At 33.4% G+C, this 11,199-nt stretch overlaps 1 protein-coding gene across 1 annotated transcript; it reads right to left on the bottom strand.

The window, feature by feature from the left end:
* Positions 1 to 1,061: 1,061 nt before the first annotated feature.
* LOC113773188 (probable tocopherol O-methyltransferase, chloroplastic) lies at positions 1,062 to 9,291 on the bottom strand. Its single transcript, XM_027317763.1, has 7 exons — positions 9,238 to 9,291; positions 8,214 to 8,460; positions 2,810 to 2,979; positions 2,025 to 2,129; positions 1,643 to 1,843; positions 1,432 to 1,537; positions 1,062 to 1,312 (listed from the first exon to the last, which is right to left on the bottom strand). Exons 2-7 carry the CDS (start codon positions 8,419 to 8,421, stop codon positions 1,206 to 1,208), a joined length of 897 nt encoding a protein of 298 aa, XP_027173564.1. The 5' UTR covers positions 8,422 to 8,460; positions 9,238 to 9,291; the 3' UTR covers positions 1,062 to 1,205.
* Between the last annotated feature and the right edge of the window lie 1,908 nt (positions 9,292 to 11,199).

Raw genomic sequence — 11,199 nt, 5'->3', positions numbered from 1 at the left:
TTTTGCATAATTAGGTGAGTGTTTCTTGTTTGCTATATTTTTCTTGACTTCATGACTTGTGTTCTTGTTTGATAATGTGTTAAGTGCTTTCAAGGATTTCCAAAACGAGTTTTCTAGGCGAGCGTGTACTTTACCGTGCTCAACCTAAATGAAACGTGAAATTTTCAATGATTTAATGATTGCTACATTAGTTGCGCATGATGTAAGCTTTTTGGCTAAATTGGGCCCTGCCCTTCGTTACTGATCGACTCGAGTCAGAAGCGGACTCGGTCGAGCGATATGGTGACCCTGGGTGAATTTGGTATGCTCGAGTATTACCTTGTAGTCTGGTGGAGCCTGGCCAATTTTCAGGAGGGGGTGAACGAAACGAAAGAACGAACGAGGGTTTTATTTACCAAAATTGCATTTTATTTAATTGACCGGAGGAATAAGAGGAATGACAGGAGAATGAACGAACGAACGAATATATGGCTCCCTGTGAGCCCATATCCTTTTAATGAATGTTTATCGCTTTCCATTGTACTTGTTTCTTGAATTATTGGTTATCTATGGTTAATACATTGGCTTTATTGTTGCTTATGTGTTCGGAACCTCACTGAGCTTTTAGCTCATGCCTTTAGTTTTGTTTTCCTTAACAGGGGAAGGCGAGCAAGGACGAGAGCTCTGTATAGACTAGCTTGGTCTAGTTCTTTGAAATTTCTTTTATAATGGTTCTCGCCCTAGTGCTTGGCCCGGGCTGGATGTATGAGGAATTGAGAACCTTTGTATAGTGGTGGTTGTACTTCTTTTGAGATGGATGTACATAAGTTGCTTTAAGTTTTGGATTGTTGCTATAGTTATTCGTGTGGTTTTATTTCGATTTTGCTTGAGGAACGACTGAGTCCCGACGAGAGTTGGGCAGGCGGCCCGCCGAACCCTTTGGTTCGCCTTAGGGTGAGGTGGGGCTGTCACACTTATTTTTCGCATAAGTGTGTGTATAAAATCATCGAATTAGGATTGAACCGATCCAAATGATTGAATATTGACTTGATCACTTCGCCGGTTCAATTAATGATCCGAGTTTCAAAACATTGTTGAAAACTGTTCAAATAAGCACAAATCAGAATCCAATTCCAAGACAAATTAGCTTTCGAGGAAGAAAAGCATAAGTGCAAATTATCGACTGTGGAGTGATATTTATACAAGGACATTAAACATCCCTAGAATTACCTAGGCTTCTGGCACGTAAGAATGCAATACTTAAGCTGACCATTTTTGAATCTGTCGAACAATGACGGCATCATCAGCGCCCTGATGCTCAATTGCCTCCATCCTATTAATTGAAATTGAGAAAAGATGAAGAAATGGTTAAGAAATATGGTATGCATTGATTACAAGATAGATAATGGTACTGAATCGGCTATATATGCGAGTGAAATAGACATTGCTTACCAACATGTCTAATATACGACATGATTCCCTTCCATGACAACGTTGACTTCCTCATTTCTGCATAATGTGGAGCAACGTGTGGAGACCAGTCTGCATAGTTGATATCCTAATTAACAACAGGAGACTTAAAAAATCAAGAAAAGGCGGAAATGAAGAAAGATAATGATAGTGATCGAATAAATGAGCAGCAAAAGTCAACTGCCATTAATACCTGAAGAGAGCATGACTTGAATAAATTTATATAATCGGCAGCAGAAATCCACTTAACACGGTTTCCACTCTCCGTTTGGTTCAGTAACTTTTTCTCATCTGGATGCAAATCCTGTTCAAGGGGTGAAAGATCCCTGTGGCACCAAGTGAGTAAAATAATAGTAGCACCAGGGGCAGCCAACCGACTCATCTCATGAACAAACTACATCAACAGGAAATAGCATCAGCAGAATTTAATGTTACTGACCTTTATGTGATACGTACATTCAACAAGAAGATATATATATATATTTGGAAAAGAATGAAAAGAACCAAAATAAAGAGGAATAGTAATTGTAAATTAACGAAGCTGCGAGAAGGAAAAAAAAAAAGAAAAAGAAAACCTTGGTTTTGTCGTTTATGTGATCTGCACATTCAATACACCAAATTAAATCGAATGCACCATCTTCAAATTGCTGATTCAAGGCATCTGCCACCTCAAAAGAGACCTGATACGTATGTTTCAGCAGTTGTTAGGGAAAGAAAGAAACACTACTGATATATCTTGATCACGATTAAAAATTTTCTTCTTAATTTTTCTTTCTAGCTAGTGTCATGGTGGCAGTTACTTGGAATTTGGAAGGGAAACCAATGGTAATCATGTGTAAAGGAACCTAGTTCCCAGTTATTTTACTAAATTTAATTGAAGTACAACTTGATCTAAATTTAAGACTTGGCATAAATTCCATGAAGATACAAGTCTTGCTTTCTATTAAAGAAAATATTGGGGAATTTAAGAAAAATGATTGTAGCAACTTTTTCACAAAATTTACTGGTAAATGTGCACAAACAAGTCCGCATGATATACAAAAGTGAATACAAGTATCTTTTATACATAGTCAAAATCTAAAAAGTGCGTCCTTTTCATAAATATATACACTCACCAATTTTTCCAAAATCATAGTGGTGGTATTCATATATTCTGTCATTATTCCTTAATAATTGGAAAAATCAGAATATGTACTTACATAAAAGTGTAAGCGGCTAGGGTGGTTTGGCAATTCAATAATTTTAGCACGCTAATCGTTCAAAACAAAAGTAAGAATGCAAAGTGAGAAACAATAAGAAAATCATATTCTAGTAGGAAGTAGACTAGATTGGAAATTGTAATGCATATATTCATACAAACCTGGCTTTCTAATCCTTGGGAAGCAGTTAGAACACGAGCTCTTTCGGCCTCAACAGGGCTTAGGGTGATGCCTTTAGCTTGAGCATCATATTTACTTGCTAGGTACCTGGTGCTGCCACCAATACCGCATCCAACATCAAGTATGTTTCTTGGTTTCTTAGATGGATCCTCTACATATTATCCCATGATTAACAATGGCGGTTAGTTAACCACTACAAAGGAATGAAACAAAAAAATAGCCAAGTTGGAGAGGAGAAAAACTAGAAATTATAAGGAGCATGTTTCACTAGGAAAGAAAATAAACGCGTTGAAAAAGAATCAAACCATTTTTTTTTTCCAAGGTGTTCATGAACTAAACCTAGAGTATCAACTGCAGAAATAGCCTATAATTGCTCAAAAAAAAAAAGTCTATGCTTAATATATATTCACATTGCTTCTGGCTTGTACAATTTACAATACTAATCTTGTAATTTGACCAATTTGTGATCTAACCTTTTTAAATAGCCAAATATTTGTGAAGAAAGTTAAAGGGCAAAATACATTTTACCCCCTGGGGTTTAGCATTTTTTACAAAACCTCCTATGATTCAAAAGTTATACATAATCCCTCATAATTTTGATTAAAGTGTCAAAATGATGATAGAATTTACATTCCACAATGGAGTCAACTAAAATGTTAAAAGAACCACTATGTAAATTTGAAAATTATTTATTAACTACGGGAGATTATGCATATATTTTGAAAACTATAAGGGGATAATACGGTAAAGTACTAAACCATAAGGGGGTTTTATAATAAAACATAAAATCATGTAGGGTTAGAGTGTTATGCATATTATATTTATATATTTTAGTTACTTCAACTATTTTAATTTTTAAAAAAGAGTAATTTCAACATTTTTTATGGATTCTGTTATAAATTATCATTTCCGTCATTTTGATACTTTAATTCAAACTATGAGGGGTTATATATAACTTTTGAAACTTTAGGAGGATTATGTGAAAACTTGTTAAATCAGAGGGAGGTAAAGTGTATTTTGCCCTAAAGTATAATTAAAACTACTTAAAAATGAGAAAGAAAAGGAAAGACCAAAAAAAAAAAATTGCTCTCTGTTTTTTTTTTTCTTTTTCTTATGCCTATAGGCCTACAACAGCTATTGCTCAGATCCTTCCCAAGTTTACTATCCTCATCTACATCTGCATATCCTTTTGGGTGTCGAATTTGGTGCTTTAATTGAAAATGGTCCATTTTATCATGAACTGAAAGTTTTATTTTCTTTCTTAGCTCTAAATAAGTATTTATCTTGAATTTCTACTTCGGTCTCCAATTAGAACGCTTTTTGGCATAGAAGCGTTAAAATTTATGTGTAATATACCAATAGATTAATTTGGATGCATCACTCTCTTTTGGGATTTAAACTCAAATATTTTAATTTAAAAAAGAATTTTGTTTACCTGTAAATAAACATGAAGAAAAATTGTTAATATCGAGGACAATTAAATGGTGGTCCATGCAACCAGACATCAATGACCGACGGATATTGCTAGTGAAATCATGTGGCTTTGGTTTTGCTAAAACCGACTCTAATTATAGTCAACCGCAATAATAGAAGGGAGAATGGACTAAGGTAATAGCTATTTTGCCAATTTTACTGACTTTGTTTAAAAAGCATAGTTATTAAACTTGATCAACATTGCTAAATAAATCAATTAACAAGGTGATCCAGTGATAGTGAGATAATTGTGCATTTTACTTGTTGATGTTTGATCTTGATTTTGGCCACTTATTGTCCAAGAGTAATAGGTTTTTGCTCATAATTGGTATATGCGTCTATTGCAGGCGATTGGTGTCAAAAGTGGTAAAAAGAGACAAATTTCTAGAAGACTAGTCATTTCAGAGCGTGCCCACGCCAAAGACCGTAGAATTACGTTAAAAAGACGGACCTTGTGACCTATTCCTGGATGCTGCCGCTACTCTTGGGAGACGTATTTTGAAGTTGCGTGGAATTAGGAAATATCTTCAGAGTCCCTTTTGGCAACAACTAAAGAAGAGAAATAAAGAAAGGGAATCCTTATAGGAACAAGCACCTCGATTAACGAATTTGGCAGCGGCGGAGACACTATAAATAGGACAAGCGATAGATTAGTATCTTATCTGGTAACCGGAGTCTTTATTTGGTTTTTTTTCCTCCTGAACGCAAGTTAGAAAACTAGCGGCCGCGTCTTTTTAACTTCTTTGTTTTTCAATCAACAAAACTCCATGAAAGTTTTCAATTGCTTCATCGTTATGAGGCAAGGCTAGTTCCTTTATCTAGTTGAGGAACAAACAACACCCGGTGCACGGACAATTGTGAGATTTTTTAATTATTTTAAATTCTGCATTTGTGAGTATTTGATTATTCCTTGTTTTAATAGCCTATTATTGTTTGGATTTATTGGATCAATGTGACCAGTTGTTCAATTATCTGAATAGTATACTGCCAATTAGGACAAGGGTGCGTATCACTTGATTGTCTTAAATTAGTGGTAAACGGCACAATTTCATTGCCTCGTAAGCAGTCTAATCTGGGTCATAGGAATAGTTAATCTAGTTTAAATGAACCCGCATGTGTATTTGTTAACTAGAATTGGGTCTCTCTAATTCGTAAGGCTGTGAATAGATTAAATCTTTCGAACGTCTCTAGGGTTAGCTATTTTACAAGGGAGTAGTTTAAGAGCGTCTCTGGACTACTGTAAAATTAAGGAGAGATTGGTAGTTTGGCGATTGCTAAATTGCTAGAACCAATTTATTTGCAAGCATGTGAATTATTCTTGATATCTATGATCAATTGCGTGAATCGATGCCGAAATTATTTTCTTGACTAGGTCATGTCAATTAGTTGTTTATTATATTTTTTAACTACTGCACTCTTGCGAATTAGAAATTCAGTACCTTAAATCTTTAATTTGTTATTTTTATTTTCCTTCCTAAAATCCCCGAAATTCTCTGTGTGTGATAAATTTATCAGTTGCTTGAGGAGACGACCCTACTCACCACTATACTCATTCAGTTTTGGAAGTAGGTCTCATTATAAATTTTATTTTTGGTAGTTTGACAGCCACTACCAACCATGGGACTAGGCTGGTCTAATTAAACCGATTAGCTGGATAAGGCAGGCATTCGTTTAAGCTCGGTGAAAGCTTGCGGTTAAATTGGAAGGCCAAAAATCTGGGCATTTTTGGGGGGAAAAATGAAAAAAAATGTATTTGAGAGGTAATCCCAAAATACTATTATAAGCAAAAAATTTTCTTTCAAGCGAGAATGCTATGGCCTTTTCTATATATTTACACATTATTTCAAAATTTTCGATAGATTTATTAGAACTGCCAAACATGCTTCTACTACACTATATATAGTTTGTACCTATTATAATATAAAAGCACAAATATGACATTATTGGGACAAGTATAATGTGATTTAAAAGTTAAACTATTCAAGCTAATACAAGTTAGAGTTATCCATAGTAGCTATCGAGACACATTCGATGTGTGTTCAATTTATCAAAAAAAAATTTAATTGAAAGAATCACATAAATAGCTCAAGTAAATATAACTATTTTATGTAATATATAATCAAAAGTGTATTATACAGCAATGTACCATATGAAGCGGCATTAAGATTTGGAAGAAATGGTTGATTGACTAGAGAAGAATGGATATCTTTAGAAGATGGTTTGGGAAGTAATAAAAACTGTTGATTAGAGAGAACGTGAAAATTGGAGACAGGTAACTTTGGTTGAATAAGATTTATGTGTCAGTTGATAATAGAAATAAGGGTTAATGAATAATAGATATAAGGGTAAATTTGAAAATGCATAAAATTAACACCAAATTAACTATCTACACAACCTTTATTATTGTAAAGATAATAGCTTTTATCTTTTTACTTTTTCATATTTTTAATTTCCAATAACTTCATTATACTATTTTATTACTTTATAGAATTCCATCAATTCAATAAGTGACTTACTAGTTCAACCACGATCCCACTGACTTAGCCCTTACCCCAAGCTGGATGGCTTCATTAGATTTAATAATTGTGGACATAACTTCAAGTTAACAGCAACTAACTAATTTTTTTCATTTTTTTGCGGCGGGGCCGGTCAGGGGTTAGGTGGGGTGGGGAAGAGGGCTACTTGACAAAATTACATGTATTCAAAATGTTGGATTGTGCTTTGCACATACCATAACGTTAGTTTAGAAAACTGAACAAACTTCAACGGCAAAATTTTGTAATTGGCTTGAATTGCAAATGAGTACTTAGGATCTTTTGGAAATATCTGATTTTGAGAAGCAATTCTAACAACTCTTATGTGAGGAGGCCGCGTATTTGACAAATGTTTTGCTATCACGGGACTCGGCTGTGATATGATAAAATCACAAGATATATATTTTTTAATTAGGACAAATCTCATTGAAGGTAATTGTAATTAACCCAATTTTGAGTGATACCAGTGTAATTATGTGTTGATTTTTCAAAGGTAACAAATATTTTGTGATACGAAAAATAAGATACATGACTAATGGAATTGGTGAAGGAATAATATTTTAAAGAGTTTACTTACAAAAAGCTATTGAAAATCACGATATATATAAGTGACGGATATAAATATGAGAATTTCTAAAATAAAGAAGGTGAACCATAATTTAGTTTGCGTTTATCATATAAGCCGTTTATCACATGGTATAGGATTTTCTTGTTTCAAATAAGATTCATGACTAATGCTATTGGCCGAGGAATAATATTTCATCTTAGATAATTCTGCAATGTAAGGTTCCTATTTGGGATTACGGAAGCTTACTAAAAAATATTTCACATGGTAGATTTTTTGAAAAAAGTACTTATTAAGTTTCTAATTATATTGCGCGAGTGCATAATTATACAAGTGTCTTTTTTATTTGAAATATATTTATCACTTTATTTGGTTCAAAATTCATGATAAGGTGGTCAAATTTTATTTTTTTTCAAGACACAAAAGTTATTTCAAAATCACTATTTTGAACTTGGCTAAAAGTGCTTTGAGATCAAAACCTCTGCCCCTAAATTTCTTCTATTGCCCAAAAGTTTCTTTATTAAAAGCGTCGGATTACCCTCAGTCTTAATTCTTTAGGACTTTGAATATGTTGACTTCATGAATGAAAGATTCTATCCAAAGCTTCATCGCCTTGCCTACCGGTCTGACTCCCTACATCTTCGGCCTAAAACAAGTTGATTGTCATGGGAAATGACAAAACGAAGTCAAGAATCGAAACTTAATGGGCATCTCCAACCCAGTGAAAAGCTTAGCTGTGCAAAGTACAGTTACATTTCGTAATTTCAGCTGTCAATGCATATACTTTAGCAGAGGAGGGAGGGGTGGGGTTACCTGATACAGAGGCAAAACGAAGGGCCGCCTCAATTGTACGAGTCTGAGCAGAATGGACATCAGTACCTGGGATAATGGTGCTAGAGTCATAGAAGCCGATGTGAAAGTGATCCCCAGCTATTTCCTCCAGTATTTTGGAATGGACATCATATGCCGTCGCGATTGCCTTATTCATCTTCTCACTCTCCGTCTTTCCCTCTGTATCCATGTTCTTCCCTCCCACTATTGTTGGTTGTATCGCACAATCCTGTTGACGTTCATTCCTCAACAACTTTTTAGTGCCAAACTAATGAAGAGCTGAACAAAAGATGAGCTTTTTACAGGACTCATAATTGCTTTTATGGTGAAGTACTCCCTTGATCCACAAAGCCCGGCACAATTTTTTTTTTTTTTTTTTTTTGGTGGACTAAAACCTACGTTTATTTGCTTATTTTAAGGTAAGAATATGTATAAAACTTGAATTTTTAATTTTAAGACTGTCAAACAGGAAATGTCATGCACAAGATTACCTTAAGAACTTTCTTCAGAAGCATATACAATTTCTAAAGCAATATGAATTATTGGGCACAAAAGTTTTTTTTTCTAGTTGCTCCTTGTGGAGATACTAATTTCCTGCTGCAAGACACCAAGTGTTACTTTGGGAATACTTTTGGGAGAGTCTTAGGTGTGGAATCTTAAAGAGTATTTCTGCAAGGAAATGTTCTCATTTCAGGGAACAATTCCCGCTCTTTCCCCAAAGGAAAGAATAACAAAATTTGCATTAGTATGACATTACCAAATGGATGTAACCTGGAATTTTTATTGCAGATCTAAGCAAAAGAGAAATCTCACGTATTAGCAGCTTACTCTACCAAACCGAGATTGAATATTTGGAGGATAGTAACATGTAAGCAAACAGCACAGGATTCTCCCAAAACTATGAAAAACAAACCTTTGAAACTGATAGCCCACAACATTTTTAGGATAAAATCAAGTAATGATAAAGTGGACTACAGGAATTGAGAAACAGGTGCATCATAAGTACCTAGCAAAGAACAAAGCTTCTATGCTCCTCGAGATGCAAAGCAGCAGGCAAGAAAACTTGAGAGAAGAACGATGAAGCAAGAGAGAGAAAGAGAACAATGTGGTGCCGAGTATATTGCCTTCTCAGACTATAAAGGTAGTAACATGATACAATCTTTTACTACCTTCCAAGTAGCAACCTTCGAGTTTTTTAAAGTTTATACTTACGACCTTCATTGAATGGGTTCATACTAAATAAACATTAATCTCCAAGGTACAAGTTGGATTTTAATTACAAAATCAACCTTGTTATGCTCTTAAGAGTTTTTTTTTTTTTTTGGTTGATTTCATATTGCACTCTTCAACTGTATTTTGATTCCTACTTGTTCCTTAATTCTTTAATCCCTAATCCATACCATGATTTCTACTTTGATCCCTAAGCTATAAATTTTTTTGGGCCCCTAAGTTCTAAATTGAGACACTTCAGTTCTTGGCTATGCTCAGACTCCTACTTTGGTTTGCAAATTTATTTTTTCCCTCTAATTCTAGAATTCTTTTTTGGCTTGTTTAATTTGATTTTTTTATACCCTCACAACATGCAAACATGCTGCTCACTTGACTACTACCCTATTAGTTTTCGAGATTTGTTAATGATTTTGCTTAGGTTTAAAGACAAAATGTCCTAGTTAATAATTTAGGGACCAAAAAGAGATTTGAGAAATAATTAGAGGGTGAAAATGGAATTAAACCTTAGTATTTAGAATTAATCTTTCATATACTGATATTCTATACACTGTCAGTATTAGATGAGTGGCAATTATGAATAATTTGAATTTGAAATTCAATTTTTATAAATATGTTATAGATTGAATGGTGATGATATATATTTTATTAGTGTATATATAAAATTTACTCTATTATTTAAACTATTCTTCCTTCTTAATAAGTCAAACCCTGAACTTTCTATTACAACATAAAGCGTATCGTATATAAAAAAAAAGTGAGGCATTTTACCAATTAATTTGCGGTTGGTTATTATATTCTAAAGAGTATGCAATCTCCTTTTTGTATCCAGTTATCATTCTGTTTTCCTAACTATATAATTTGAAAAATATTTACAGAAGATATGCTAAAAGGCAAATAATAAAGGACCAAAAATCTCGATGGCCATTAAACTATTTTCTGCATCTACTTTTGACCATCAAACTATTTTTTGTCTCAATTTAGCTACTCAACTAAGTAATCAGTACATTGTAGCCATTTCATTATATTTTGCTCTTAATCTACAAAATAAACCTAACATGTGCAAATCACGTGTCAAAATCTAAGGGTTCATATGTCTACTGAGTTTCTCGACTTGAAGATAAAAAATTTCAACTACCACTAAACTGCTCTAATAGTATACTTTTAACCACTCATTTATTTTTTGATTCAAAATGACCACTCAACTCACAAATATGTATATTAGTGGCCTTTTGTCCAATTTCGGTGTTAAACCTAATGGAATGAGTTGCATGTGCTCTGCACACACTAAAACTATAGGCGAGTTCATCCAAATATATGTGACAAAAATCTTAAATAGCTGTTGAACTATACAAATAATATATTCTTAGTGATCTTTCGTTCAAATTGGTCACTTAACTCACCAAAATAGTATATTAGCGACCTTTCAACTATAAAATTTTATCATTAAATCTACTAAATTAGTGATCTGCTATATTAAATTTACTATATTAAATCTACTATATTAAATTTATCATTAAATTTTATATTAGCGATCTTTCATTCAAATTTTATCATTAAATCTACTACTTTCAACTATTAAACATTCTAATTTTTTTTTTGTTAATTAAAAATCTAAAACTCTAGATGGGAAAAAATCTAAAAATTTGACCTTACGAAATTGTCCTGTTTTGGGTATGTGAAATGCACATAGAACTTATTCCTTTAGCATTAACAGAAATATTTGATGGAATGACTGTTA

The sequence above is a fragment of the Coffea eugenioides genome, chromosome 6 (assembly GCF_003713205.1).
Source record: "Coffea eugenioides isolate CCC68of chromosome 6, Ceug_1.0, whole genome shotgun sequence".
Lineage (NCBI taxonomy): Eukaryota > Viridiplantae > Streptophyta > Magnoliopsida > Gentianales > Rubiaceae > Coffea > Coffea eugenioides.
The sequence above is the reverse complement of the archived record's forward strand: the minus strand, read 5'-3'. Positions and strand labels throughout refer to the sequence as shown.

What these genes read in the sequence shown, in the direction of transcription:
- LOC113773188 (XM_027317763.1), bottom strand. Translation starts at nt 8,421, where the DNA reads ATGGATACAGAGGGAAAGACGGAGAGTGAGAAGATGAATAAGGCAATC. An exon ending in CCCAAGGATTAGAAAGCCAG is followed by an intron (nt 2,130 to 2,809) that starts GTTTGTATGAAT and finishes CATACGTATCAG; the next exon opens with GTCTCTTTTGAGGTGGCAGA. An exon ending in ACATAAACGACAAAACCAAG is followed by an intron (nt 1,844 to 2,024) that starts GTTTTCTTTTTC and finishes CTGTTGATGTAG; the next exon opens with TTTGTTCATGAGATGAGTCG.